The sequence below is a fragment of the Lipomyces oligophaga genome, assembly GCF_038497815.1.
Source record: "Lipomyces oligophaga strain CBS 7107 unplaced genomic scaffold V1516scaffold_9, whole genome shotgun sequence".
NCBI lineage: Eukaryota > Fungi > Ascomycota > Lipomycetes > Lipomycetales > Lipomycetaceae > Lipomyces > [Lipomyces] oligophaga.
In genome coordinates this window covers 1-27,695 of record NW_027117793.1, presented here as the reverse complement: position 1 = coordinate 27,695, position 27,695 = coordinate 1, and the positions used below count along the sequence as shown (strand labels likewise).

Genomic DNA, 27,695 nt, shown 5'->3' with positions numbered 1-27,695 from the left:
CGGATTAAAACCCTTGTAATTGTTTTTGAACTCAATTGCTCACAGAACTTTTACCGGCTAAGTGATGCAGAAATTGTTATTTGCATTCAAACCACATTGTCGATAATTCAGACACTGCAATTTTTGTATTATTCATTAATCCGATTTCGCTAGAAATTTTCCATAATGTCAGATTTTCGCCTCTCATATTGGGAAAATACTCTGCGAAACCCGACGCTCGCGGCTTTACCGACCGACTATGTTCGTCCGACTCCTATAAAGGTCGTAGAATCAAAATATTCCTTTCCTTTATCTGCTTCAATTCTCTCAGCATGGAATAATCTAGCTTTGCTTTCCGGTTGTACTGAAAAGATTTCTCCATATACTATTGCTTTGACTGCGTTTGTTATCCTTGTTTATCGTCTCACTGGAGATGAAGACATAGTTGTGGGTGCCGACAGTGAAAAGTCAGAAAATATTGTGGTGAGAGCTGCTGTCGACGGTAAAATCACTTTTCAAAGCTTGCTTGAAACTGTTCAAAAGGTTTGTTTGTTTTGATATAAAATCGTTTAAAATATTTTCAATTTGCTGATATTCCTATTAGCTCGAAATGGAAGGCAGTGCTAAGTCTATACCATTTGCAGATTTCATAGACTACCTTCAAAAGAAGACCAAAGCTTCTGAGCCACCTACTCTTTATCGACTGTCGTTTCTTCATGCTGGTCGGTCTATCAAATATGATACTTTAGCACCTATTGATGGTCTCGTGACCGATTTGACTATCTTCTTTGATCTGCCTGAGAAATCTCTTAATTTTCATTATAATTCTCTTCTTTTTAAAAATGAGCGTGTGAGCATTTTGGCAGAACAACTTTCCCGGATTATTATTTTGGGTTCTGCAGAACCTTCTATTGCAATTGGCTCAATCCCACTTATCACTCCTCGACAAAGTGCTGTCTTACCTGATCCCACTCGCGACTTACATTGGGGAAATTTCAGAGGTCCAATTCATGACATTTTTTCTGCAAATGCCAAAAGGCATCCCAATAGACTTTGCGTTCTTGAGACCAAGAATCCTTTTGATAATTCGACTCATGATCGCCCTTTCACTTATCAACAAATTGATGAGGCTTCTAACATACTAGCTCATCATCTTATTTCAAAGGGGATTTCACTTGGTGATGTAGTTACAGTATATGCTTACCGTGGTGTAGACTTGGTTGTTTCTGTTATGGGTGTTTTGAAAGCTGGAGCGACTTTTTCAGTTATCGATCCTGCTTATCCTGCAGCTCGCCAAAATATTTACCTCACGGTTGCTCAGCCAAGGGGCCTTATCGTCATTAAGAAAGCAGGGCAATTGGCCCAGTCGGTTAGAAAGTATATTGATACTGAGCTGAGCTTGCTGGCTGACATTCCTGCTCTTGAAATCCGAGACGACGGGACACTTGTTGGTGGTTCAGACAATGTTACTGATCTACTGGCTGACCAAGCCATTCTTAAGTCTAAGCCAACTGGCGTAATTGTTGGGCCTGATAGTACACCTACCTTGTCTTTTACCTCTGGTAGTGAGGGAATTCCAAAGGGTGTACGTGGGCGTCATTTCTCATTGACGTATTATTTCCCTTGGATGTCAGAGACATTTGGGCTGTCGGAGAACGACAAGTTTACTATGCTAAGCGGTATTGCACATGATCCAATCCAAAGAGATATATTTACACCCTTATTTTTGGGTGCTCATCTGCTAGTTCCCACTGCTGATGATATTGGTACTCCTGGTCGTCTAGCCGAATGGATGGCTGAAAATGAGGCTACGGTGACGCATCTTACTCCTGCGATGGGTCAATTGCTTTCCGCTCAGGCAGAAGCTATTATACCTTCATTACATCATGCTTTCTTTGTTGGTGATATTTTGACTAAGCGTGACTGTCTAAGATTACAAGCTTTAGCTCGTAATGTATTTATTGTTAACATGTATGGTACTACAGAAACTCAAAGAGCTGTTTCTTATTTTGAAGTGCCTTCGAACTCTAAGAATCCCACATTCATGCAATCTCAGAAAGATGTCATTGTTGCGGGAAAGGGCATGTTTGATGTTCAACTTGTTGTGGTTAATCGTTACAACCGTGAGCTCACCTGCGGTGTCGGAGAAGTAGGTGAAATTTATGTTAGAGCTGGTGGTCTTGCCGAGGGTTATCTTCGATTACCAGATCTCACGAAGGAGAAGTTTGTGAAATCATGGTTTGTACCTGATGGAACCTGGAAAAATTTCAAAAAAGATGAGCCTTGGAGTAAATATTGGTTTGGCCCTCGCGATCGATTATATAGAACTGGCGATTTGGGACGTTATACCCCTGATGGAAATGTCGAGTGTAGTGGTCGTGCCGATGATCAAGTCAAGATCCGCGGATTTCGAATTGAACTAGGCGAAATCGATACTCATCTTTCTCAGCATCCTCTGGTTCGTGAGAATGTTACTCTTGTGAAGCGCGACAAGGACGAAGAGCCTACATTGATTTCTTATATAGTTCCGCAAAAGACTGATTCATTGGATGAGCTTCTCTCCGGTCATGAGAGTTTAGAGGAAGAATCTGATCCAGTGGTTAAGGGTCTTGTCAAATATCGAAGACTCATTCGTGATATAAGAGAATATTTAAAGCTGAAGCTTCCCTCATATGCTGTTCCTACCGTCATCGTACCAATGGCCCGGATGCCTTTGAATCCAAATGGCAAGGTAGATAAGCCTGCTCTTCCATTCCCAGATACTGCTCAATTAGCTGCTGTTGCAAAGCGTACAAAGGCAGGATCATCTGCTTCTGGAGAAGAGTTATTTACAAATACTGAGGCATTAATACGAGATGTTTGGATTGATGTTCTTCCTCAACGACCTTCATCTCTATCTCCTAAGGATTCGTTTTTTGACGTGGGAGGACATTCTATTCTTGCCACTCGGATGATTTTCGAAGTTCGCAAGAAATTTGTAGTAGATTTGCCGCTTGGATTCATCTACAGTCATCCTACTATTTCAGAACTTGCCAAAGAAATTGACTCTATCAAAGGGAAGGACTTGAATGTTGGGTCATTAGGTTCAACAAGTGCAAGTGGAACTTCTACTCCAAAAGCCGACGAGGCAGTATCCAAGAGCAGTGAATCGGAGTATGCAAGTGATGCTGTAGCTCTCGCGGTCACAGACTTAGCTTCGTCATATCCATCTGTTAAGGAAGCTATAAGTCCACAGGACGTTCCATTGACTATCTTTTTGACTGGAGCCACTGGGTTCTTAGGTACTAATTTGGTCGATAATTTACTTTCAGTTCATGGAGCTAAGCGAGAGATCAAATTGATTTTACATATTCGTGCCAAAAATTCCGAAGTTGGACTTGAAAGATTTAAGAGTAGTGCGATTGCATATGGTGTGTGGAAAGACGACTACAGACCAAACATTGAGATTGTCATTGGTTCTTTAGAGCAGGAACATCTTGGCTTAGATTCTATCACCTGGAAAAAACTCACTGAGACCGTAGATGTCATTATTCATAACGGGGCTCAAGTGCACTGGGTATACCCGTATTCAAAACTGAGAGGACCGAACGTTCTCGGCACCATTCAGGCCATGGCTCTTGCAAGCGAAGGGAAGCCCAAAATTTTTAGTTTCGTTTCTTCGACATCTGCTATTGATACGGAGCATTACGTTAGATTGTCGGATAGTATTTTGTCAAATGGTGGCAATGGTATTTTGGAAAATGACGACCTGCAAGGTTCCAAGGTAGGTCTGGCCAACGGATATGGTCAATCTAAATGGGCAAGCGAGTATCTTGTGCGTGAAGCCGGGCGTCGTGGTCTAGTAGGTTCTGTCGTCCGAGCTGGTTACATTACTGGCGATTCTCGCCGTGGAAGTAAGTATAGCTCTTCGGTGATATTGACAAGCTCTAACATTTCTTAGTCACGAATACCGATGACTTTATTGCGCGTATGATCAAGGGCTGCGTTCAACTAGGTCTTTCTCCTGATATTTATAATACTGTGAACATGGTTCCTGTTGATCACGTTTCGCGCATCGTCATTTCGAGTGCTTTTTTTGCACCTAAGAGTCCCGAGGGCATGCGCGTTGTACATTCTACCGGACATCCGCGTTTGCGATTTAACCAGTTTTTGAGTACGATCGCTACTTATGGATATAACCTGTCCAAGGTGGATTATGTTCCGTGGAGGATTGCGCTTGAAAAATATGTAGTCGAGGAAGCGCATGACAGCGCATTATATCCATTGCTTCATTTTGTACTTGATAATTTGCCAAATTCCACGAAAGCTCCTGAGCTCGATGACCGGCATGCAGTGGAAGCATTACGATTTGACTCAGAGGCTTGGGGATTAGCTGATAAATCTGCTGGAATGGGTATCAATACAGAGATTGTGGGAATATATCTTGCATACTTGGTTGAGGTTGGATTCTTGCAAAAGCCGAGTGAAGAAGGTACTGAACTGCCTTCTTTGGAGCTCCCTGAGCAAATGAGACAAGAACTGGGAAATGTCGGAGGCCGTGGAGGTATTTAATTAAAATGTAGCTCAATTAAGTTTGGTAATAAATTTTTTGAATTTATAATAATACGGTAATATTTATTTGATTGTGATTTTATCTCGAGATAAATGCGATTTCGTACGAAGCAAAAGGACTATTCCAAAGAAAGTTTCAATCAGTTGAACGTCGAACGAAGTTTACTTCAAGATTCAATACCAATGATGACAAAACATTACAAAAAAGTGATTTTATTTGGAGATTCACAATTCGAGAGATCTTGTGACCCATCCCTGTCCTTCTGTTTCCCGTCCGCTTTGTCTTATTACTATGGGCGTCGCGCAGATGTGCTGAACCGAGGGTTATCTGGATATTCCAGTAAATGGCTTCGGTCTCAGCTTTCACGAGTCATTGCCGAGCTAGAGGTTCTTGAGCGAGAATTAAATCAGCAGGTGGCATTTTTATTTATTTTTTGGCTCGGAACTAACGATTCGTGCGTGGAAGGTGTCGAACATCATGTACCCATCTCGGAATTTCTGAGAAATGTAAGGTCGATTATATCTGATGTCCATAGCGCATTTCCACATGCTCGTGTCTTGCTAGTGACCCCTGCACCGATATCTATCTCCAAAATTAGAGACTCAAATTTGCGTTCAGATGGTTCAGATAGAACGCAAGTTGCCACGAAGGAATACGCCGACGCCCTGCTCCACTGCCCGGTCGAGATCGAACCAGAGAAGCTAAGACGAATCGACCTATTCGAAGCCATTGCAGCTGCTTCGGGAGCTAAAATTACAGAGAATACTGTAGAAGAACTGCAAACTATAGACGTGAACAATTTCACCGTTGATGGACTACATCTAAACGGTGACGCATATAGAATTCTCTATAAGCTAGTCCTTAGAGAACTTGAAAATTGGCCCGGAATGGCGACTAAAGATATAGACGGGGTGGAACCAGGTTGGGCCGCTAAAGCTAAGCAGTTTAAAGAAGCTTTATGATTTTACTATGTCAATCGTATTATTTACTTTAGCCTCTATTAGTCTTGGTATTGCCTGATCCACGAGGATTTGCTTCTGTAAACTCGTCCCATTGCCTTAACCTATATGTTTCTCTATCTTGTGCTGCTTCGTCCTCTTCGTCCGATTCCCTTTTATTGGCCGACTGCGCACCACCACCTTCTATGATGTTACCTCGGCGCCTCTCTTCTTCAAGGTATTCATCGATGCTCATCGTTGGTAGCACATAGTCTGGTTTAAATACATTCCTTTTGAGCTGCTCGCGCGACGAAACAATCACAAATGGCCGATTCACTTTACCGGTGGATGTCAACATCGGCGCAGAATTTGAGGAAATATCGAGCTTTTCACTATAATCGTTATTGTCGCGGTCTCTCCGTTGGATTTCCGGTGTAGCACTTGTAGACTGCAAAGATACAGATCTAGTTTGAGCTCCAGAAGACGATAACAATTCAAGTTCCGAATCAAGGCTAGATAAAGATTCTAGAGATCGCTCGATGAAAAATTTCTCTTGGTCGATATATAATGTACGTGTATCATCTTCATCAACCTGACTCGGTTCAACTGTGTCGTCCTCTCTGTCGTTGTGCAAAACCTTTCTTCGTAATTCTAATACTCTAGCTTCGATAGCTCTCATGCTTTTATATCTCGCTATCCTGGCCATTCGAAATGTCCCCGCATCAGGATACTGCTGCGCCGACATTGTATTAAAGACTGGGTTTTCAATGTTCGCGTCTAGAATTGAATGTACGAGTCTAGAGGTCTGTCGGTCAAGTAATTCATATGAGTCACAAACGGTCAAAAATGAAAGATATAGTTTTTTGCATTCGATCACAAGACGTCTTCGATCGACTAGACTTGTCGTCTGTATTCGCTCATTCAAAGTTGCTAACAAATATTGAATACTCAGATACACAATATTCTCGGTCGCCACATCATCCAATGTTTCGTTCGAACTAAAAAGGCTTAGCAATGCTACTTTATTTTCTGCAGACTTCAAACTGGATATAGCTTCTTGTAAGGTAGTCTGGTAGAGATCGGATCCCCAGTCTGACAAATCCCTGCTATTGTCCTGATGAATTGATGAAAGTTCAGTAACCACCACTGTATCTACCGCCGAGGAAAAGACTTTGGAATATAAAAACAGCGCATAGCGAAACTCTTCTTTCAGCGTACGCTCGCTAGATTGCATAGTGATTGGTTGGAACGAAATCAATTAATAAAATGTACTAAACTTCGGTTCAAGAGGAGAACCAACTTATCTCGAGCTTGCTTTACAACTACATGGGTTTAGTGCTAGTACCTAATGCGGGGAGAGGTTATTAGAGTTCCTTAAGCTCTACTTCAAATATGTAAAACCGCCATATATTACAAGTTCCAAAAAGATCCTTTATGTCTGCATACAATAGACATGACCAGAAGAAATAGCGAGAGGGAGAAGACAACAGAAATTAGCTCTAAAAACAGATACATCCAAATACAGAAACTGAGAAACATACACAAACTGCTAGATCAGCACGAAAACGAAAACAAAAACACTATGAAATTTTATCAGAAACGGTAGTGCGCATGGATTAGAATATCCAAAATTGACAAGAATTAGAGGGAATTGGAGGTTTCAAGTGTTCGCTATTGCTTCACTTTGAACTAACTCTCATAATAAACGACGGATGGAGTCTTCTCGGAAAGATTTGACTTTGTCGAGATCAGCCCACCAGTCAAATAAATATGTCTCGCAAATGAGCTTGAACCACGGAGTGAAAGTGAGCGAATCGTCTTTGAACATAATCTTCAGCTCTTCGGCAGTAACATATTTAGTGTCCTTGACTTCGTTGGGATTCGCAGTGACAGATGGTGTTGCCTGAATAAACAAAATGTAATCAACTATACAGGTTAGAAAAAAATAAATATTAGAGCGATAGACTACCATACTTTCGTGTTCACCCCAAATACCATCGCTTTTGGCCTTGTAATGTATACGAGTCAGGAAATGGAAGTCATCAATTGGAACATCAGACAAAGGAATTCCAAGTTCTTGGTCAAGTTTTCGTTGAGCAGCCCGCTTAACGCCCAAAATAGAAGAAGGTAAATCATGACCAATTTCACCGGGAATTGAAAGAGGATGCGAGCAGCAAGTGTTCGTCCACATGCCTAAGCTTTTATTAGTGGGACCAACCAGTAGGTGGGTGATTTTAACTCACTCACCGGGAAAAGTGATTTTTTCGTCGGCTCGCTGCTGAAGAAGCAGCTTATTTTCATTGTTGAATAAAAAAACTGAAAATGCTCGATGTAAAAGACCGCTATCAATGTTTGCCATGAGATGGCCTACCATATGTAAGTATAAGGAGAAAGTTTCCCAGTTCCAGCACGCGCATCATCTTGCATATTTGGAAAAGGAAGAAAGAAAACTTACAAGTCTTTTTACTAGCACTTCCACAAGGAACATCATTCCAATCAAGAACAATACAAACTTCCTCCATAAGTCGGACTTGTTCCTCGTCGTAGCCATCGAAAATAACATCGTCGCGCGTATCGAGCTTTTCGACGTCGTTAGCAGCAACATCAGGAAATACTCGAAGTATGCGCTCCCGCGTCAACATGGTTTCAGTGATGGCTGACATATTGCGTAATATTAAATTAAAGGTTATTAGAACTGTACACTATTTAGTAAAGAACAAAACAAGCGCGTATCTAGCGTCTAATAATAAGAATACCTATATAAAGACTGGGACGAGGACGTCCATCTACAAAAGGCGTGTTCACACTAGACCCGAGCCAAAGTCAGGTGAGCACGAACGCCATATTTATGTTACATCGTCCCGAATACGAAGCTTCAGGGATCACTGGGAGAAGTCTGAAGGAAGGCGGATGGGACGAACGAGGCCTCTTCGGGATGAACAGATGCAATGAGTGAGAGGAATAACTTGGAATCGAAACGTGCAATCTGCGCGGAGCAAGCTAGTGGCTGAGCTTAAGGGTGTTATTCTCTCTGTATATCATAAAGAATTTCAAAAACTGTGCATATTACAATTGTGCTATGCAATCGCCTCCTTCATCCTCGCCACGGTCGATAGATTCGATCAAGTCCTCTAGTTCACCTAGATCCCCAAGTTCACCCCGGTCACCTCGAGCTTCACAATCGGCTAAAACGCATTTTTTTCCAGTTTTGAATCAAATCGATGCCTCATCCCGTGGCTCCACTTTGCATAGTCGCAGTGCCTCACTGGACCGAACGCTAAATTCTTCATTTTCCAAGAAGCACTCGAGAGGATCCTCATTCACCTCCACTTCATCAACTTTGATGAGTAAAAACTCTCATCACCGTCTACGTGATCAATCCAATGGACTACAATCGCAAAATCTGAAGGATGAACCTAAAGAAACGATTTTGATCCCTTATATTACTGGTCTCTCGCATTTGTGTCTGGGTGATGCAAAGAAATATGGCGATAAACGCTGGATAAACCGTGAGATCAGTAGTATTTCAGGTTTTGAGGTATATATCGTTGAGCAATGGGCCTGTCGTCGATCAAGCAATGCCGCTATTGTTTCGTACACCGGAAATCCAGATCATAGAGTTTCGGTTGCCTCAATTACGATTCCAGAGAATCATGATATATGCAGTCCCGCATTGAAACGATTCATAGCTGAGCTGGCTAAAATGAGTGCCCAGCGTCGGTTCTATCAACCGTTGAATTCTTATATATATGTCACCAATCTTTCATCATTTCCGTTCAATCTTACTCTTATTGGGGTACCGGACGGAGATACGTTTTCTCATAAAGACGATTTTATTCTTAATGAGAACGTTCGTCGTCTCGGATGTGGCGCTCGGTCCGGTATAACGCTCAACAAACCTACAGATGCGAGCCGCGACAAATTCTATCAAATATATAGACTTAGTGATCGAGTTCCGTTTGAGAGTGCTATTGTTGACCTTGTCAAATTGATTCAGGTCGCTTTATACTATTTTGGCCTGTTTGAGCTGCACAATGTTGATGGTCTCTTGTGCGATTTCACTGAGGAGGCTATCAATACATGGTGGCATGATATTGGACGACCAACATATGCCGGCCTATCTACTGAGCCTGGGAAGTTCAAAGAGTATTTACCCGTTTCGGAGCCCACTTTAGGACCTACCACTGTCGCCGGCATTCTTGGTCTTGTTGTCGGTTTTCGCCATAGACTGAGCACAGCAGGATTCCAGGTCCCAAGAGATGCATTTGAAATTGAAAATTTCAAACAGAGTTTAAATAATTTTAAAAGCTCTTTTCATTTGCCCAGCAATAAAGTCCTGCTGGATAGGCAGACACGAGAGAAGCTTATTTCTTTAGATGGCAAAATTTCGGCGTCCGAACGCTTCGTGTTGACCAAGGCCCTCAAATCCACAATGCACGAGATTTCAGGAACACCTGCAAAATCGGCCAAAGATATTGAAACATTAGAATATGATAAGTTTCTCGATAATGCTTATGGTCACTCTTTGCGATTCTTGTTTCTTGGTAAAGGAAGTCAGCGCGAGTTCCAGAAGCAATCCAAGCGCCTGCTAAAGTTAACCAGTATATTGGAAGACAGTGCAACTGCTGCTGGTAAAGGAATATCTAAGCTAGCATTTACCGCGGGATACAATGGTGCTATGGGCCAATCAAGTAAGCGGACAACTTCTAATGAACTTGAGTCCCCTTTGTTAAACTCTGTCATTTCGGGGACAAACGCAGCTTCAACTTTACCGTCATATGATGATAGTTCCTCAACGCCAGATACACCTCTGAGTGAGCGGAGATCCGAAATTTTAAAATTAACGGATCTGACTAGTAGCGAACCAGGTCGTGAGAGTAGCAGCGTCTTACCTGATGACTTACTTGATCTTGAAGATCTTTCCTCCGATTCAGATTCATCAGTCTCTGATGATCGATCTGAACCCCTGGAAATCTCACAAAAAGATCGACAAAGCAAGGGTAATAACAAATCTATGTCAGCAGCTGAGATTCCAGATGTGACCACCAAAAATGTTTTGAAAGGCGCTATGAAACGTAGTAAATTTGTCCGAGACGAAGCTATCCAAAGACTTACTGGAAATCGGAGACAGAGGAAGGCTCGACGGGATCCACGCGACCCTCAACCTTACGTTCCTTCGAATGAAAGAGATAGTCTCTTGCCGGTTTTATCGGATGGATTAGAGATCAAACTTCACGCGGGCGATACGTTGGCAGAATTTGGTCGCTCTCGTGATTCTCATAAGGTCGACTTTTCAGCAGAAAGTAGTGTGAAAGCCAATGAGTCTGAATCAGGTAACTTCATATCTCAAATAAATGATACAGATTATGCTGCTCTAGTGTCTGAAATTTATTCACTGATACAAAAATCTTCTGTTGGATTATCTCAGTTATCAAGATCGATATCCTGCTATAATTTATCAGAAGATGCAAATTATGGAACCTCCTTCCAAACAAATCTATTATTCAAGCGTTCAAGCTTCTCTGCTATAGAAGATATTGTCACTCCTCGTGTATCGGCGTGGAACACACCTCTTGAAAATGCGTTTAAACTATTGAGTGGAGTAGAAAAAATACAGGAGTGGGGAACCGTAAACGAAAGGAATGCTGAAGTAAGTTTGTAGTGTTAACAAACGTCGATATTCTACTTACTAACTCTGACCAGGCTATCAATACATATCTAGAGACATACATTATGAAAGTAACAGGATCTACTGATGACGTTATGGATGCTTTGGATAGCCTTGCACATGACTCGCAAACGGTAACTTTGAACGAGAGTCAGTTGGCTTCTGGCATTCGAGATTTAGATGTTGGTGCTGCAAGATTGCAATACGAAGAAAGAATTCTTGCCCAAAAGTTGGACGAACTGGAAGAATCCTTGGATGTTTTTGAAAGAAAAATTGCAAGCATGGAAGAAAGATTGAAAGATGCAGCTGGAATTGCAAACATTAAGCGACAACAAGAGTCCGGAACTTTTAATGTTGCTAGCTCTAAAGTGGACTTGAAATAATAGTGCAGTTTGATATCAATCCGTTACTATAGCATTACTTACTTGATGGATCTTCAACTAGCAGACCATTTTGCTATTCCGGTAATATCCTAAAAAATCTTTATATTTCTACAGTAGAGGCGGTGTTAATCAGAGCCCTCATTCCTCATTCCTGGACCAGTCGAATCCTAATAAATCCCAATCGTAAAACACAAAGACTCCCCCAAACAAATCAAATCTAAATCATAAGATTTCCAAATGGTTGACTCTGGCGCAGTTCATGGACTAAAGAGTCTACATTATTCAAGTATTTTGCTAGAAGTTTTTGCTTCTCTTTGGACGTGCGAATCTTAACCGTACAGACTTCACTCTTTGCAGATCTTTGTTTTTCACAATCAGTTGAATTCATCGAGCCATCCACTGCTGTAGTGATTGAACTCTGTTGATTTACATCCAGAGTTGGCTCTGGAGTAAGGTAGAAAAATAGAAACTCCAAAATTTTGAGCTTGACCTCCTTGTCTGTATCCTTCCGCTTGAATAGTGTGCAGATTGTTGCTAGTCCATCCAAACCCTCGAATGCTCGCACATTTCTCCATTCTTGAACCAAAGCACAAACCAAAGTGTTGACAGCAGACTCTTGTATAAGTGGAGTCGACTGAATATCTAGCAAATCCAACAAAAGAGTCATGTTGATCTCACGAGCAAATATCTTTCGACTATTTGGGTGGAGTAACAAAACTCCTTGCAATACATCCAGCGCAGATAATGTCAATCTTTCACTTAAATCATCTATTTCCAATATTAGCAAAAACCCTTCTGCCATGAAATATCTCAACTAACTTGTTTGCTTTCCAAGCAGTTTATCGAGACATAGCACAACTCGAAGTGCAATGTTCCACTCAAAATTGTCTTGGAGAGCACAAAATTCATGATAAATAGTACTGTGTCGAGCAAGATCCTCGAGTGCTTCTTGGCTGTTAGATGTCGAAAGTCTCTTTCCCAAAGACTTTTTGCAGATATTTGCCAGCAAACATTCTATGTTACGAAGTGCATGCCGAATTGTTGATGGATCATAAGAAGAAAGTTCGTCAAATGCTTTTGATAGCAGTGATTCCATGAGGTATGCTGTAAGAGAAGGTACACAACAAGATATAGATAACCAATGTTCTGGATCAAATTTGATCCCGGCCCACAGAACTCAGCTACGTTAGTTGGTCAACTATAGGATGATCTCACTAGCAGAGTAGTGCAAATGGAATGAGCAGTGAAATACGAAAATTATAAAAAATTGCCGTCAAACACAGATATCAGTCAATAAAAGAGTCACATATATTCCAGTGCATCATCTAATAAGTTTGGCTCGCGAGATTTAAAGGTCTGAGGCGAGCAAGGATGGCAGTAGACGCGGCGCCATATTTTCATTCTTCTGTAACGAGATGGCTGTTGCCACAACAACGTAAATAATGAGTCTCATCAGTGATCCTATTTTGTAACGCCGCATGGCATTGCGGATGATCTACATATTAAAGTACAGAATTAGGAAATTCCGGATCCTTCGTCCAGCACAGATAATAGGACTGATTGCGTGACTGTCTCACACTTTAGAATACACATGAGCGAAATGGAAATCCAAATTCTGTCTGATCTGCACCTTGAAGATCCTGAAGAGTATGATACGTTCAGAATCGAGGCGAAGGCACCCTATATGGCTCTGCTCGGTGATATAGGAAATGTTTGTGACAGAGGGTTCTTCGACTTTATCCGGAAGCAGCTGAATATTTTTCAAATTGTTTTTCTCGTCTTTGGAAACCACGAAGCACATCATTCCAGCTGGCCAAAAGTTAAATCTCAAACGCGAGAATTTGAACGTCATGTGAATCAGCTATACAAGTCTGGTATGATTTTTGGTAACTTTGTTCTTTTGGATGAAAATAGATACGACCTCTCTTCAAAAGTCACAATACTAGGATGTACATTATTCACAAGAGTGAATAATGAAGAGACAACTCGTATAAAGCATTCCTTAAGAGATTTCTACATTATAGATCGGTGGTCCATCGATTTACACAAGAAGACCCATAACTCAAATCTAGAATGGCTTAATCACCAGGTGGAGCAAATATCTCACAATGAGCCTGAAAGAATTATTGCCATTTTAACACATCACTGCCCTTCCACTCAAAAGAATGTTACAGACCCTAGTCATGCTGAAAGCACCATCTCAGCCGGATATATGTCAGACCTGAGCCATGAGCCATGTTGGCAAAATTGCAGCGTCAGGTTGTGGGCCTTTGGTCATACTCACTATAACTGCGACTTCAGAGATATGGATACGGGAAAGCGGATAATCTCGAATCAGAGAGGTTACCAATTTGGAAAGTCAAAGGGATTTGACCGCAGTAAAGTTATCAGATTCTAGAGACTATTTCAGAATATACCGATTGTCGAAGCAAGATAGATCGTAATATATTTCAATATAGCATATAATCAGAGTCTATTATTGACCATAAAATGAGTATCTGAAATAATAATTTACCAGCATCCTCTCCATATCGCAAACGGTAACATTCGTATAATATTCATAATCATAAGCTTTACTCAAACTCACCCACTTTCAACCCGAATCCTCCTTCTGGTACAGGTAACAAACCAGCAGAACGTGCATAATCGACTCCTGCCGAGACAACGTCATTTCCCCACCACTCAAGTGTAGTCTGGGTGTACTGAAGTGCAAAGAAAATAATGATTCCGGAGAATGCAACTCCCGCAGTTAGACCTGAAGCAATAATATAATTGTACTTTGTCCACCAGCTACTATATCTGCGTCGCAGATAATACATGAAGAAAGTTGCACAATAAAACCCACCAATATAATACGTAAAATTATTGGACCATCCCCAAAAAGCGACGCCACTGAATATGAGTGCTGGGTGGATGAATTTGGTTTTCTGTGGATATTTGAGTTTAAGGAGCGCAAATGGAATAGCAAACAAAGGACCAATATAGAAAGAATGCTTGAGAATCGGATAAAGCGTATTCAAAACTCGATCAGGATTGATAATGCCAAATAAAATCGCATCGGAATAAACCGTACGAGGAAATTGGCAAATGAACTTGTCAGGTTGCGTGGGTGAACAAAAATCCTCAACAGTAGAAAACAACGCCTCTACAGCACCAATCGTACAAAACACTTGTATCAAAGTAGCAAGCATCTGCGCTCGAAATACAGCTCGCTGAGGAAGTTTGGCGTAATGAGCGATCTTCTGATCGGCAATGAAACTTTCCGCTTGCTCATCAACATTCCAGCCCCACATACGCACCATCATATTTGTGACTGCGTTCCCAGGATCCATGTAGCCAGCCAAGATAACCGAGAAAGCTCCAAAACCCATTGCATAGCCAGTCATTGAATAAATAACTACCGTGGGAATGTACATGCCAATATTGAACAGGAAAATGCAAATGACTGTCCATACTGGGACAGTCGTAGGCCAAGCAACAAGCGCAACAATACCAGTTACTGCGCCAACAATGAAAATAGCACCGAACCACCAGTCTGGAACCTCAGGATAAGCCCGCATCATAATAGAGTGAGGATCATCGAAATCTTGTAGTGAGTTACGGAATGGATGTCGAACGGAAGTCCACAAAGTCTTTCCCGTTTGGATCAGCAACTTGTACTCTGAGATGATCACGTAAACGAAAGCGCAAGTATAAAGTCCCCAAAGACCCGCATTACCCACCAAGTGACCAGCAGTCATATAGGGAACTGAGTAAGCTCTATATTTCGCCGCATCAAACTCTCCATCCGTAAGGATTCGCGACAAGTTGTAAAGAATACCATCATTATCGTAAATGGAATTGATGTTGGGAGGTAAATAAGCCGTATACTTTAGATTACTCCAGTAGATTCCAATTAGCGCTAGGCCTGAAATTACTACGCCAATGAATTTGTTCACAAATGCGAAATAGGGAATAATGAGTGGAGTAGCGTAATTAATCACTGACCAGTCAAATGTTGAGACTGGATTAACTCCAAAACCAAGAAACGAGCCAGTTATTAAGGCTATCTTCACATTTTGAGGTGCAATCCACGTTATCCAGTTAAAAGTACTGAGGGCTTTGAAGAGATAATTGGGTACGAAAAAATATAAGAACGAAGCAATGAAGATGGTGAAGAACAATTTTTCTCGGGATATGGTCCAGCCGTTGATCGAAGTCCGGGTTTCTTTTAACAGAAGTGCTCGATTGAGAGCTAATGTGGGAAGAACAGTGGGGAAGACAGCCTTGACTGGATAGATAGCTAGTTTTCGCGCAACACCAGCCAATCCATAGCCAAAAAACAAGCTAGAGAAATTCATCAAGAAAACAAATCCGAAATTGACCCATTTCAAATTAAAAAACAATTTGTGACGCATAGTGATTGTGAATGGCATAAAATTGGAACTTTGAGAACCGACGTTTACCATCAAAGTTGCTAGCATCTGCTCTTTATTCGTCCAAGGACCAGGATTGAGACTATATCGCACACCTCTAAAACTGAAGCCCACATCAGGAAGTATCTGAGCTGCTTTTCCACAGGGAAACAAAAACAATTGTAATACTGTCGATGCCAGATTCAAACGGGGCTGGCGTTCATAGAAGAACTCGTTGACAAATGCGCCAATTGCTACCCAAATCGAACCCAGTACGTATGCTCGAAACGTTTCGCAAGTAATAGTGGGATCGTCAAACGGATCAGTAACTGAACGTACTTCGGGATAGGGAGAGTGAAATTGTATAACGGTAGCTTCAAGACGGGCGTCAACGTCATATATTTTGAGATCTGCACCATAGGCATTTGGGCCAGCCAGTATTAGTTCAATTCTGTCCAAAAGCTCTTTCGGAAAATTGACATCATCATAATGGTTCTCATGAGAATCTTCCAAAATACGCAAAGCAGTTTCCAGTGGTAAAGTAAGAAATTTTTCATAAAGATAAGCTGAGGCTGCGTCCGCTAGAGGATCATCCTCCAAAATGTCGCCTGTCTGGCTCATGAGTTTGAGACGGTCAACAATTTGTGCCTTTTCCAAATCATCAGGTACAGAATAGTCACTGCTTCCTATTTCACGCACATCAATTTCAGCCAGAACTTTCTTTTCGTCATGAGATGCCTCGTTACTCAAAACCTCCATCTATACCAACATCAGTTCATCCATATTATGTATTGTGTGACATACCTTCATTCGTCCAACCTGCATTTTCAAATGCGTTTAACTAAATACAGGATTAGTAAAAATACTCCTAAATGTGAATCTTGAATCAGGTCTGAATAAAAGAAAAAATATCTCTTCATGAGTTTTCTGTTGAACGAGGTGGCTATCGAAATATATAGAGCTTTCAGAGCCATTGCATATACCTCTCGAAAAACTGCCAAGGATTCATTGATAAGAAGATGTTCTTGAAAAAAGATATGCAATACCGACCAACTTTTGAAAGCAAGCCACTTGAGATTATTAGGAATAGCTGTTGATGCAGTATAGCGTATCAAACGCGCACCTGTGAGACTCCTTCAGCACAATAGCAATTTCTGCCCTAATTTGTAAAGCACATATCTATCAGTTTATTTATATTCAGTCCTTTTCATTTGTCATTTGATACCATATTATCAAATCATTATTTTAGATGACATATTATCAAATTGACAACTTCTCTCCTTTCACAACAAGACAAAAATTATACCATACTTCCATGGTCTAAGCCATAGGGATCTATCTATAACGCACGGCTGATAAGACAAAATATCATAGCAGCCACCGTCGATACTATTAGCACAACTTAGTCTTCGTGTTATGGAAAGCACCAGCCCAAAATTATTTATCTGAGAGTTTTCAAGTGAATTCTCATTTCAATCTGCCTGACTTACCTACGAAATAGCAAATTGAATGAATGAAATTCGGCAAACTATTTATCCACCTCAATGGATGATATAGTAAACTACGAGTTCACGTAACTTATAGAAACTGTAACAAAATAGCTTACCAGTAATTCTATATTCGTAACGTGGTATCGTTCTAATCTGTCTAGTCTCATGTTCAAGGCTTATTTTCAGGAAGACTTCTATTCATGCCAGTTTAGTGGCTGTTATCGCTTGTGCCTATAGAAGCCTAATTTACGTGGCGCCGTATCTTCTCTTATCACTGATAGGCTTAGAGGGAACTGAATAGGCTTGGTTTTTAGATAGTCGTACGATAATGATTAATTCTTCTTGGCGTGAATGGCTAAGATAATAAAGATCAACTGAATAAAATACAATTTTGATATTCAAACATTCGAATAGGCGCAACTTATAGCGATCAGATGTATCTGTTGCTTTCGTCTGTGCATCGTTCTGTTTGAACACAGACCTCATCCCCCGCGCACGGAAACACACAGGCCTACTCTAAAATGTGAAATACCCAACGACCAATTCCTGTAATGATTTCAAACTTTATAGGGAACGATGACAACTTAAACGGCCACTAAGCAAACATTTTAAGCAATCTAGGCTCACATATAACTGGCTAAAGTAAGCTAGCTAAATTACGACATCAGTAAGAGATAACTCTTATCAGCCTGACTTTCAGCCCAACTCTTAATACTCGACTTCTTCTACATCCTGACGACCTTCGAGTTCTAATCCTCAGTCATCCACTTTGTGAAGTTCCCGTAAGAAGTAAACAGGATGACCCTCAACCACTCAGACTGATTTAATGGTCTCCTATGAGGATCATTTTGAACGTGAGATGAATCCAATCCTTAGTTGACTTCTATCCATGTTGGTTTGAAACCACTTTGACTTGTGTACAGGCTAACTCTAACGATACCCTAGATCGACAGTAAGCAGTTGGGAATTGATGGAATTATAAACTGGTTAATTAGGTTTTGTAGAAGCTGATTCATGATATATTCAATCGTCCAGATCCAGATCTGGGATTTATTAACAGTATTTAGGAATTCATGCAAGAAACTTATATCCCGCGAGCATATTCTCGGACAATCTTTTTTATGAGTACAATCGAAAGCTTGAGGGAAATTGTAAGAGCAGTAATCAACTTTATCGGTCAAATGTGTCTCATGTTATTTAAACTGGGCGGATATGTTGTTGGTCGAATGTTTACGATCAGGTTGAGGAAAGAAGTTCAGAGTTCGGTGAATTTGGAAATACTACACGGAACTTATTGAATAGCTACACAAAACTCAACATAATTAAGTTCATATATGCGAATATTGAAGTGATATTCAGCTGTTTGTCAAGTTTTTTGTAAATTGCTGTCAGAGATATGAGTTGGAATCGGTTTCAATCGTAAATCTTAGAGAAAACTGATAGTATGATTCTTAACTCAACTCTGATTTTAAAATATAGATAGGTAGTCTAATAAAGTTATAAACACGAATATGCGACCTACAGATTGAGTGTTAAGATACAGCAGTAGCTATGGTAATAGCTTTTGTTATTCTGTCCTCGTCGTTGCGGTAGTCAACATCTCGACAACATTTATTATCAACTGGATTGTAATTTAAAGTGACTTGAATATTATTTCTGACTTGCTTAGTAGATTCATAATTTTGAATAAGATGAATTTTCTATATTTCAAACAATTGTTGATTGAAATCGTCAATTGATATAGTAAACGGGCGAATGGATTTTTGAGTGAGAGATTCCTCCATTGATCACAACTAAATTAATTGGAAGTTATTTCACAATTATTTATTCAAACTATAGAAGCAGTATATTTATTTTACATTGAATCAGCATGGGCTTGAGAAAATGAGTTTCTACATGATAGAATTGTCATAATTACTCGGCATAAAATTTCGATATTTTGAGTTAGAATTTCAGATAGCAATGTGCAACGTGCGCACGAAACAGAAAAGAATAGAATTAATTTCCCAACTATATATCAAATTAGATGTGGCATGTATTCTTAATAGGAACGATAGGACAGGTGATTATGGGGATATTAAAAAAATTGTCGAGTTATTTTGTTAGGTATGAGTTGAGATTGCAGATCGCTAAAATGCATTCCGCAGAGGCAGTAAAACACAAACAAACCAATCGCCCACCTATTTGCCAGCGTAGAATTGCGACTCATGTTAAATTAGAATGATTTGGATCAATAATTGTGGAGGTATGACGAACTTTGTTGACTCGAAATGATCTTCATTAAAGTAGTTTGATTATATGTCGAGAATGAGACTAAGAATAGCAGAAACATGAATCTAAGTAGTACAATCAGTTGAGATATCAGAAATTAATCTAACTAATTGAAAATGAATACTGAATACTGCATAATATTCTTTCATGACGATCATATTATTGAAGTATATTAGGAAAGCAAAATATTGGATTGATAGGGATTGATTATGCTAAATTGAGCTGGGAGGCAAGTTGAACGCATCGAACAGCGTATAGTAATGCACTGTCTGCACTGTCTAACCCTCAAAACACAGCCTTACGATAAGAACTACGCACAGTATACAGTTTAGGCTCACTATATTCGCATACCCTCGCGTCGCTCATTCGGTGGAATTCGCATGCCGTAGGATCCGTTCGAATCCGCTGAGTGGCGCGCTTAAAGTCGCGCGCTTCTTCCGTTGCGGCTCGAGCATTGTCCAACCGAGCTCATGACTAGGCAACTGGGAGAAGCTACATCAGTCTATATACAACCTGTAATTGATGAAACTAATGGTCTCCAGAGTAATCTCAGCTCAATCAGAAGAACTGCTACCGACAAGATTAAATACGACGGTTTCTGCAGCGAAGCCAAGTTTTTTCCATTACAGATGTTTTGAAAGTAGTCAGAATTGGAAATACAGTTTAGCTGTACGATAATACAATGTTATGCTCAGCGTAGAATCTAAACCCCAATTGCATACCCGCTCCTATAACTTCGCTTGCAACGCAAAATTGTCATCCACACATAACGCTATTGCCAGTGTTTAGACCCATCCAGCTAGCCTCGATTACCTCCAAGCTGCGTAAAACATTTCCCATGCCTTGACGTTTTCCCAGCTTTTGGAAGACGACTTTGATAAATCCGCGATCAAGAGATTCAACGCATTCATTTGCCAGAACAGAAATTGGCCATAATAGTGCTGCCATATTACCTTCCATAGTACAAACCCTCGCAAGATGATCCAGTGCTGCTCGAACCTGTTGCCGAATTTGATCTGAAACTTTCGGTCGAGGATAAAAAGTTCGCAACAGATATATCTGCGCTGAAAGCTGGAACACCTTTGCGGCGGACTGCATCGCTAAATCTGCCGCTGTTCCAAGATTAGCAGATTCAGGCACTTCCCATGATGAAAGTTGAAGTTGTAGAAAAGATGCACGCAACATAATATCCACACTAACCACTTTGCCAAATTTGGATTCATTACATAAAACACAAAGTCGCACGATCAACGGCCACATATCTTCTGCTAATCCTATCACAGGATCTAGTCGCGGAAGCGTTTCCTCCTTCCTATCTTTGGTTTGTATCCGTGACTGAGTCAACAAAAAATCATTCACGATAAGTGATGAATCCAACATTGGCCTTTTGCTTGATAAAGAAGTGATGACATCAAAATACTGGTACAGCCTAAGCAGAAAGATAGTCGACAGCGAGACAAGAGTTCTATGTGAACTCGAGATTAGCGAATCCTCTAGCTTGTGAATAATATGATTCAGAAACGAAGAAATTATCTGGTATGCACTTGTTAGATGACTGTAGACAGAATCTACTGATCCACCTCTAGCAATTTCATAATATATCAAAAGTAGAATTGAAGTTAGAAGATTGTTCTGAGCAGCTTCATCTTCGAGTTGAGTCGGAAACAGATCCATATGAGCTACAACCTGCTCCAGCGCATTAGAGTAGTATGAATTTGCAAGCATCACAGTATTACCAAGTGCATACGATTTATGAGCCTCTGCAACCGCACAAACTGACGAGAGGAGTGGCTTCTTAGTTGAAGAATTTTCAGAGGGCATCAGCATTGTCAAAATTAGTTGTCTAAAAGGTCGCTCTTCTCTATAATATGATATCACCGATGCTATGGCGACTGTGAAATGGTGTACCAACTCTTTTTGAGTCTGTGTAAGCCCAAGTAATGAAAATGGATCTAAATCAAGTTCTTTCGGCGGAAGCTGAGAAGCAGACAAACACTGCGAGTCCACGTCCAGGAGCATATTCGAACACATCTCGGGCTCTGATTGCGTAGAGTCCAAGAGCTTTGTCATTGAAGAAAACGTAGGGGAGAACACGTCCCATAAAATATCGGAAGCTAGATCTACCTCGGAAACAGAAGGGCTCAAAATTTTAGTCATGGTATCTATTAGGTCTGATGACTGTTCCACATCCAGCTGCAAACTATCAGGTACTTGGGTGAGGTTATTCAATGCCAATGTATTATCATATTTTTCTCCTTCTCGGACTCCTATCGCCCCTTCTGTTCTGCTTATCGTATCGCCTATAATTACCGGTGAAACCGAGGGAACTGCAGCTTTAGTTATAACCGGGTACGTGCATGACCAACTCCTGTCCTCGCAGCTTTTGCACACTGGATGGTCATACGAGCATTTCTTCCTTCTTTGACGACTTGCCAATATTCAGTAACAAAATTTATAGCAAAAATATTCTAGTCATCAACTTACCACTGCAAACAGCCGTCCTTACTTCTCTTAAAACCTGTCCTTCGTTGCCATCGCGTTCGCTTTCCATTGCTCATCGATGAAAGCCTCTCTACTTCGCGAGAGCCGTGAAGAGCTGGAGCTATGACGGGTCGGATTATCTTGTGACTCATGAAAATCATTCTCTATGCTAGCAATATATATCATATCTTTTTGTAGGCCTTTTTATACTGTATTTACCATTGCTTCGAAGAATAAACAGCTCGCGGAGTTCTTGGATAATATACATTGTGTATCCACCTTGTCCAGCGTCACGTGTGTGGAGCATTGATCACGCTAGCTTGTCTCCCCGCCTTTGTCTTCCGTAAGGGGAGTTCGTGCGGAGAAGGTTTCCAGTTTGGGTTTTCTATGAAGTTACGTTCCTTGACCGGGATGATGCTTTGAAAATAAGGAAAAATGCAAGGATTTCTGTGAACTTGTTGACCATTATATTCTTGTAATATTTTAACTCCAGTTGAGAAAAGAAAATTGTATTAATACGAAACTATACCTCAAATTACGTACATCCATACATCCATAACTATCAGGCTTATGATGAGTTTCGCATAATGATATTAACATGCAATAGAAGTCTTATAGGATGAATTAGTATTATCAATATATAGTTACTACAATATTCTTGAAACTAAAACAGATAGTTACTGACCGTCTTGCTAATCAAATAATCTCAAACATGGTCTAGTTATTATCATCAGTTAATCAATTTCAAACTTTCTCTTCCTGTTCAAATTGATACAAGTCTGGTGTTACCAGATTTTTCTTAAGCAAAACATATTTCTTGAACCACCAAGGCAAAACTTGGGTAACTTGATATCTCGCAAACTTTCGAGTTGAAATTTCAAATGTTTCATCAAGTTCTTCAAGCGTACGTTGCTTAGTCTCAGGGACAAACAAAAAGATAAATAAAAAGCTAAGAACGTTAAGACCTGCAAAAAATCCAAAGGAACCCGGCGCACCAAAAGACTTCAGCATTGGTGGGAATGTTAAGGCAATAACAACAGCCCAAAAATTATTCGTTGCCACCGCCCAAGACATGCCTACTTCTCGATGTGATAAGGGAAATACCTCAGAGGAGTAGAGAAAAGAACATGGACCTTCGCCTGGGCTATAAAACGCAACAAACACATAGATGAAGAACGCAATCAAACCTAGATGAGCATTGTTTTCAACCGGAATGTAAAATGAGAAACCAGTAGCTAACAATGCCCATGCCATATTTGGAAATGTGAATAGTAATAGTGGACGTCGACCCCAGGTATCTATCGTATATAGAGCTGGAATGGCGAAGACAACCATAGCAAGACCAAAACCCCAAGAAGCTAATAGGGCATTAATATTGCTAGCACCAGCTTCCGAGAAGACTGTTGATGAATAAAAAGCCATAATATTGACTAATTATTAGCTAATCTAGAAATAAGTATAATAACTAGAAAATAACTTACTTCCAGAAAATTGTTGAGCCACCATGACGATACCTGACGCCTGGGCAGCGCGACGATTTCGCCCTATGCTCAGGAGCTCCCAGCAGCGAAAAAAGAAATTTCCTTTGTCACCACCTCCGGCCTCAATTAAAGTTCTTTCGAGTTCAATTTGTGAGCTAATGAAAAACGTATCACGAGCAGCTAAAAGAGGGGTTCCTCGCAATCTCAAAAGAGATTGATAAGCGCTCGAGTGCCGACCCTTTCTGATGAGCCATCTTGGAGACTCTGGAGTAAAGAAAACTCCCAAAAGCAATGGTACCGAAGGAATAAAAGCAGAACCAAGTTGAAGTCTCCATGTGATGTCTCCACAATTGACAACAGCCAAATTAGCTGAAAAGCCAAGAAGAATACCTAAAGCGACAAAGAGATACCAGCCTGAACCAACAGCACCACGAATATTTGTCGGTGCAGTTTCTGCAGAAAAAACAGGAACACTGACCTCCTTCAATCCCATTCCAAGTCCGAGAAGAATTCGACAGACTAAGATCTGTGGCCAGGTCTGGGCTAGTGCTTGCCCTATCGGAGCAAGCAAACCAAAAATTGCACCGATAAAAATAGTTGCACGTCTACCAATAAGATTGTTAATAGGATCTGAGAACCAACACGCGCTAAAGAATTAGTTATTGCACAGACAGGTGAACATTCTTCTTTGTCACTTACATAATACAAATGGCCATATATGGAGCACTGCTGATGGCACCAATGATCCACGAATTCTTGTCACAAGTGCCTGCAGCTTCGCACTCAGCTCCTGAATCTGCAATGCCAAAAACTTGCGGATAAGATAAATTTGCACCATTGGAACCAGTCTGATCCCAACCCTGAATGGCTGCAGCCAGTGAGCATATAATAACAGTCATATACAGCGCCTTGGGCTGCCTCCATTTGTGCTTGATTTCATTTCGCAGAATATCTCGATCCTCCTCTAGTAACTCAGGAATATGTTCAAACTGATCCGGATTCTGAGCTGCAAGTGCGCCCCGTTGAAAAAAATTAGCTAAATCAGCCATATTATGTTTGATCGCAAATGTTTCAGCATCAACCCATAAACGCTCTTTAGAATAACCTTCGAACGGGTTTTTAATACTAGAGAGAAAAATGAATATATATTACGGAGTTTATATTCAAAATATACTTACTTTCTCTCTTTCGTACTTCCTGGATTATTCTGAGCACCCTCGAGCTGAATGCCCTTACTTTCACCAGATTGCAAACTATGATTTTTTGTTAGAAATCCAAACAAGCTCGAATAATAGGATACTGACTTCTCTATCTTTTCGACCGAGGATTTAGACATCCTGTTGTGGAATCTCTCAGAAAATGCTTGCTAACTTTAGATTTGGATTTTTTGTAAGGTCCTTTGCCAATAATAATGAGCACGATTCTTTGAGCCATTTATATGAAGTGCTGGAATCTTAAACAGTGCCAGCAGTACACGACATGCTTGTCGACTTGGCCTATTCAACAACAAGCGCCTGTAGAAAAAGTCCGGAGCAGAATTTTGCGGAGATTGTAAGTTGCGGGGTACTATTGAGTCTGATTGGCGCGCTTAACTATATGTCACGAAGTGCCGCCCTTAGGCCCCCGAGATGATGTCCAAGTTCCTTCCCCACGCTGAAAAGCTGGCGCCGCGCCTAAGAGCTTTGACAACGTCTTATTATCTAAATTTTCACTTTTTCATGAATCTGACCCCACAAACTCAGCCATATTAACTTTCGCGCTTAATTTTAAGCCGACGGATCTGAGTGTGTCCTCCCCTCCGCAAAATGGAGAAAGTAGCTAAACTCAAAATACAACAGTATTCAAAGTTGTATGAAATAAGCATTGTTAGTACGGATCTAGTCAAGGGATTTTTATTTTAATCTTCAATTCAGCAAATATGCTGAGACCAAAATTAGCTTTGGAGATTCTATAGTTTTACGTTGTCTTGTAGATGAACAAGGAGAGACAGAACGCACTCCTCCAGAGAGATTGTTCTCTCTTGGGCCCATTGGGCTTAGAGCTTATAACTCCCATTGGCTAAGTTCTTCGGCGCTTAATTCTATGCAGCGAACCCGCCCTTTGAACTTTGTTTGGAACTGATTGCACAGCTCCAAAACCTAAGCGCAGGATAAATGTTTGGCAATTAGTTGACTAGAAAAACCATGTATCTCCTATTGGAATCATTGGGCGTTAAGTAGCTATCAATTTATTTCTGGCTGGTGGAGGCCAGTAATAAAAGGCTATGCCGTCGCCATCCCGCTCACCATCTTTTTGTTATTTTTCACTACGCAATTCAAAAAATAGATTCTCGATGGTTTCTGATTCAATGCAAGGTGTGGTGATAAAGGGTGGACGCAAAGTGGCGATCCAAAGCTACTCAATTCCTGTCCCAGGATCAGGACAAGTGTTGCTGAAGATGCATGCTTCTGGTCTTTGCGGATCTGATTTGAGAGCTATTTATAGACAAGACAAGATAAAATCTGAAGGAGCCGAAGGATATCATGGGGTCATTGCTGGTCATGAGCGTGAGTTTTAATAATTTAACTATCTGATTGTACCTCTAATACCATATAATAGCTTGCGGTCAGATTATTTCTATCGGTCCTGACGTCGGAGCAGAATGGAAGGTGGATGATAGAGTAATCGTCTATCATATTCATGGATGTGGTTCATGCCGTGAATGTCGTGCGGGTCGTTACATATCTTGCCATTCTGAAGAAGGTAGAAAGGCATACGGCTGGCAGCGTGATGGTGGACACTCGGATTTTATTTTAGCTTCAGCTGTCGATCTCGTCAGATTGCTGGAACCACTGTCATACATCGACGGCTGCCTAATTGCATGCGGTCTTGGTACGGCATACGCTGCGACTCTTAGAGCTGGTATTTCAGGTCTTGACTCAGTTGTTATCACTGGTCTGGGTCCCGTCGGCCTTGGTGCTGCCCTATTAGCGATGAAGGAAGGTGCCGATGTATATGGCTTAGAGGTGGATAAATCTCGTCGAGAAGCCGCCGAAGCACTTGGTATTCGAACAATTGATGGATCGATTGGTACAGAGACTGTTAATAAAACCATCGTTGAGCTCACTGGTGGATATGGTCCTTCAGTCGTGATTGATTGCTCTGGTCATGCTGCTGCACGTCTCCAAGGTCTGGAGATGGCTCGCGACTGGGCCCGTGTTGTTTTTGTGGGCGAAGGTGGATGTGTACAATTTGATGTCTCGCCATTGGTTATCCATAAGTCGCTCGCCATCTACGGATCGTGGGTCTGTTCGATTTCACAAATGGAAGATTTAGTGGAAAAAGTTGTCAAATGGAAGCTACTCCCAGAGATGGTGGTCACTGATGTATTTTTAGTATCAGAAGCTGATAAAGCGTACAAACTGTTTGATATGGGAAATACCGGAAAAGTCGTGATGGCTAGTCCCGAAGAATTGTCTCGCTGGAAAGCGGGAAAGACCTGTTAGTGAAGGAGAAGAAGAGAAGTACTACCATAATTAGGGTCGACCTATATGAGACTTCTGACTGTGAATTTACGCGCGTAATAATATTTTATATTCCGTCTCGAAAATGGAAACTACTGCAGTGCAAAGTTCGCATCAGGTATAGGTAATTAGAGTTGTCTGCGGACAACCCATGTAGATGATGAGTTTAATGCCGAGTAAACAAAGCATAGGCAGAACTAACTCATTTGGGTTAGATTAAAGCTTGTTCTAAACTTAAAGGGTGCATAACTCAGATTTAGTGGAGAAAATCGTAAAATTGAACACCTCTAAATCAGTGGAGAGAGAAGAAGAGCAAAAAACTGGAAACAGAAGAAAATGGTTTTTGAACGTCATGGAAGAGTATGAAAGACTATTTTGAAGGGATTTGTAGTGCAATTGAGAATATTAAAAACGGGGTTTGTAGTTTGATTCGTAGTTAAGCGCCGCATAGGTTTTCTCCCTCCCAATATAAGGTTATAGAAAAATCCTATGTAATCTGTAATCCGTTGTGGTAGTTAAGCGCCGCATAGGATTTCAAATGCGCAATCAAATCCA

At 40.9% G+C, this 27,695-nt stretch overlaps 11 protein-coding genes across 11 annotated transcripts; 5 read left to right on the top strand and 6 right to left on the bottom strand.

Annotated features, from left to right (window-relative positions):
* The first annotated feature begins 85 nt into the window (after window positions 1–85).
* Window positions 86–4,579, top strand: V1516DRAFT_642958 (uncharacterized protein). The gene is made up of 3 exons (XM_066920130.1): window positions 86–522; window positions 584–3,872; window positions 3,920–4,579. Exons 1-3 carry the CDS (start codon window positions 166–168, stop codon window positions 4,528–4,530), a joined length of 4,257 nt encoding a protein of 1,418 aa, XP_066775095.1. The 5' UTR covers window positions 86–165; the 3' UTR covers window positions 4,531–4,579.
* On the top strand, window positions 4,551–5,535 carry V1516DRAFT_681373 (SGNH hydrolase-type esterase domain-containing protein). The gene has a single exon (XM_066923233.1). The coding sequence runs from the start codon at window positions 4,624–4,626 to the stop codon at window positions 5,491–5,493; it is 870 nt and encodes a 289-aa protein (XP_066775094.1). The 5' UTR covers window positions 4,551–4,623; the 3' UTR covers window positions 5,494–5,535.
* On the bottom strand, window positions 5,508–7,002 carry V1516DRAFT_570391 (TAP42-like protein). Its single transcript, XM_066919233.1, has one exon. It carries the CDS (start codon window positions 6,701–6,703, stop codon window positions 5,522–5,524), a length of 1,182 nt encoding a protein of 393 aa, XP_066775093.1. The 5' UTR covers window positions 6,704–7,002; the 3' UTR covers window positions 5,508–5,521.
* Window positions 6,716–8,226, bottom strand: V1516DRAFT_681367 (NUDIX hydrolase domain-like protein). Its single transcript, XM_066923232.1, has 4 exons — window positions 7,925–8,226; window positions 7,717–7,836; window positions 7,444–7,662; window positions 6,716–7,395 (listed from the first exon to the last, which is right to left on the bottom strand). Exons 1-4 carry the CDS (start codon window positions 8,130–8,132, stop codon window positions 7,166–7,168), a joined length of 777 nt encoding a protein of 258 aa, XP_066775092.1. The 5' UTR covers window positions 8,133–8,226; the 3' UTR covers window positions 6,716–7,165.
* Window positions 8,227–8,548: 322 nt separating this feature from the next.
* Window positions 8,549–11,520, top strand: V1516DRAFT_687688 (uncharacterized protein; the record flags this gene model as incomplete). Its single annotated transcript, XM_066923745.1, has 2 exons — window positions 8,549–11,119; window positions 11,173–11,520. 2 exons carry the CDS (start codon window positions 8,549–8,551, stop codon window positions 11,518–11,520), a joined length of 2,919 nt encoding a protein of 972 aa, XP_066775091.1.
* V1516DRAFT_642944 (cell division protein Cdc14) lies at window positions 11,296–12,896 on the bottom strand. The gene is made up of 2 exons (XM_066920129.1): window positions 12,340–12,896; window positions 11,296–12,288 (listed from the first exon to the last, which is right to left on the bottom strand). Exons 1-2 carry the CDS (start codon window positions 12,614–12,616, stop codon window positions 11,738–11,740), a joined length of 828 nt encoding a protein of 275 aa, XP_066775090.1. The 5' UTR covers window positions 12,617–12,896; the 3' UTR covers window positions 11,296–11,737.
* Window positions 12,897–12,941: 45 nt separating this feature from the next.
* V1516DRAFT_681363 (uncharacterized protein) lies at window positions 12,942–14,043 on the top strand. Its single transcript, XM_066923231.1, has one exon. The coding sequence runs from the start codon at window positions 13,112–13,114 to the stop codon at window positions 13,916–13,918; it is 807 nt and encodes a 268-aa protein (XP_066775089.1). The 5' UTR covers window positions 12,942–13,111; the 3' UTR covers window positions 13,919–14,043.
* A 50-nt stretch (window positions 14,044–14,093) lies between these two features.
* Window positions 14,094–16,739, bottom strand: V1516DRAFT_666509 (OPT oligopeptide transporter protein-domain-containing protein; the record flags this gene model as incomplete). The annotated part of the gene is made up of 2 exons (XM_066920748.1): window positions 14,094–16,673; window positions 16,719–16,739. The coding sequence occupies 2 exons, from the start codon at window positions 16,737–16,739 to the stop codon at window positions 14,094–14,096; spliced, it is 2,601 nt and encodes an 866-aa protein (XP_066775088.1).
* Window positions 16,740–20,431: 3,692 nt separating this feature from the next.
* V1516DRAFT_629482 (fungal-specific transcription factor domain-containing protein) lies at window positions 20,432–22,233 on the bottom strand (the record flags this gene model as incomplete). The annotated part of the gene is made up of 3 exons (XM_066919889.1): window positions 20,432–21,868; window positions 22,022–22,103; window positions 22,160–22,233. 3 exons carry the CDS (start codon window positions 22,231–22,233, stop codon window positions 20,432–20,434), a joined length of 1,593 nt encoding a protein of 530 aa, XP_066775087.1.
* A 667-nt stretch (window positions 22,234–22,900) lies between these two features.
* Window positions 22,901–24,973, bottom strand: V1516DRAFT_666507 (uncharacterized protein; the record flags this gene model as incomplete). The annotated part of the gene is made up of 5 exons (XM_066920747.1): window positions 22,901–23,586; window positions 23,638–24,284; window positions 24,337–24,762; window positions 24,816–24,890; window positions 24,942–24,973. The coding sequence occupies 5 exons, from the start codon at window positions 24,971–24,973 to the stop codon at window positions 22,901–22,903; spliced, it is 1,866 nt and encodes a 621-aa protein (XP_066775086.1).
* A 996-nt stretch (window positions 24,974–25,969) lies between these two features.
* Window positions 25,970–27,122, top strand: V1516DRAFT_697311 (chaperonin 10-like protein; the record flags this gene model as incomplete). The annotated part of the gene is made up of 2 exons (XM_066924083.1): window positions 25,970–26,183; window positions 26,236–27,122. 2 exons carry the CDS (start codon window positions 25,970–25,972, stop codon window positions 27,120–27,122), a joined length of 1,101 nt encoding a protein of 366 aa, XP_066775085.1.
* Window positions 27,123–27,695: the final 573 nt, after the last annotated feature.

Coding starts and splice junctions, on each gene's coding strand:
- V1516DRAFT_642958 (XM_066920130.1), top strand. CDS start 166: ATGTCAGATTTTCGCCTCTCATATTGGGAAAATACTCTGCGAAACCCG. Junction 523..583: donor TGCTTGAAACTGTTCAAAAG/GTTTGTTTGTTT, acceptor TATTCCTATTAG/CTCGAAATGGAAGGCAGTGC. Junction 3,873..3,919: donor TGGCGATTCTCGCCGTGGAA/GTAAGTATAGCT, acceptor AACATTTCTTAG/TCACGAATACCGATGACTTT.
- V1516DRAFT_681373 (XM_066923233.1), top strand. CDS start 4,624: ATGCGATTTCGTACGAAGCAAAAGGACTATTCCAAAGAAAGTTTCAAT.
- V1516DRAFT_570391 (XM_066919233.1), bottom strand. CDS start 6,703: ATGCAATCTAGCGAGCGTACGCTGAAAGAAGAGTTTCGCTATGCGCTG.
- V1516DRAFT_681367 (XM_066923232.1), bottom strand. CDS start 8,132: ATGTCAGCCATCACTGAAACCATGTTGACGCGGGAGCGCATACTTCGA. Junction 7,837..7,924: donor AAGTGCTAGTAAAAAGACTT/GTAAGTTTTCTT, acceptor TACATATGGTAG/GCCATCTCATGGCAAACATT. Junction 7,396..7,443: donor TATTTGGGGTGAACACGAAA/GTATGGTAGTCT, acceptor TAACCTGTATAG/TTGATTACATTTTGTTTATT.
- V1516DRAFT_642944 (XM_066920129.1), bottom strand. CDS start 12,616: ATGGAATCACTGCTATCAAAAGCATTTGACGAACTTTCTTCTTATGAT. Junction 12,289..12,339: donor ACTGCTTGGAAAGCAAACAA/GTTAGTTGAGAT, acceptor TATTGGAAATAG/ATGATTTAAGTGAAAGATTG.
- V1516DRAFT_681363 (XM_066923231.1), top strand. CDS start 13,112: ATGAGCGAAATGGAAATCCAAATTCTGTCTGATCTGCACCTTGAAGAT.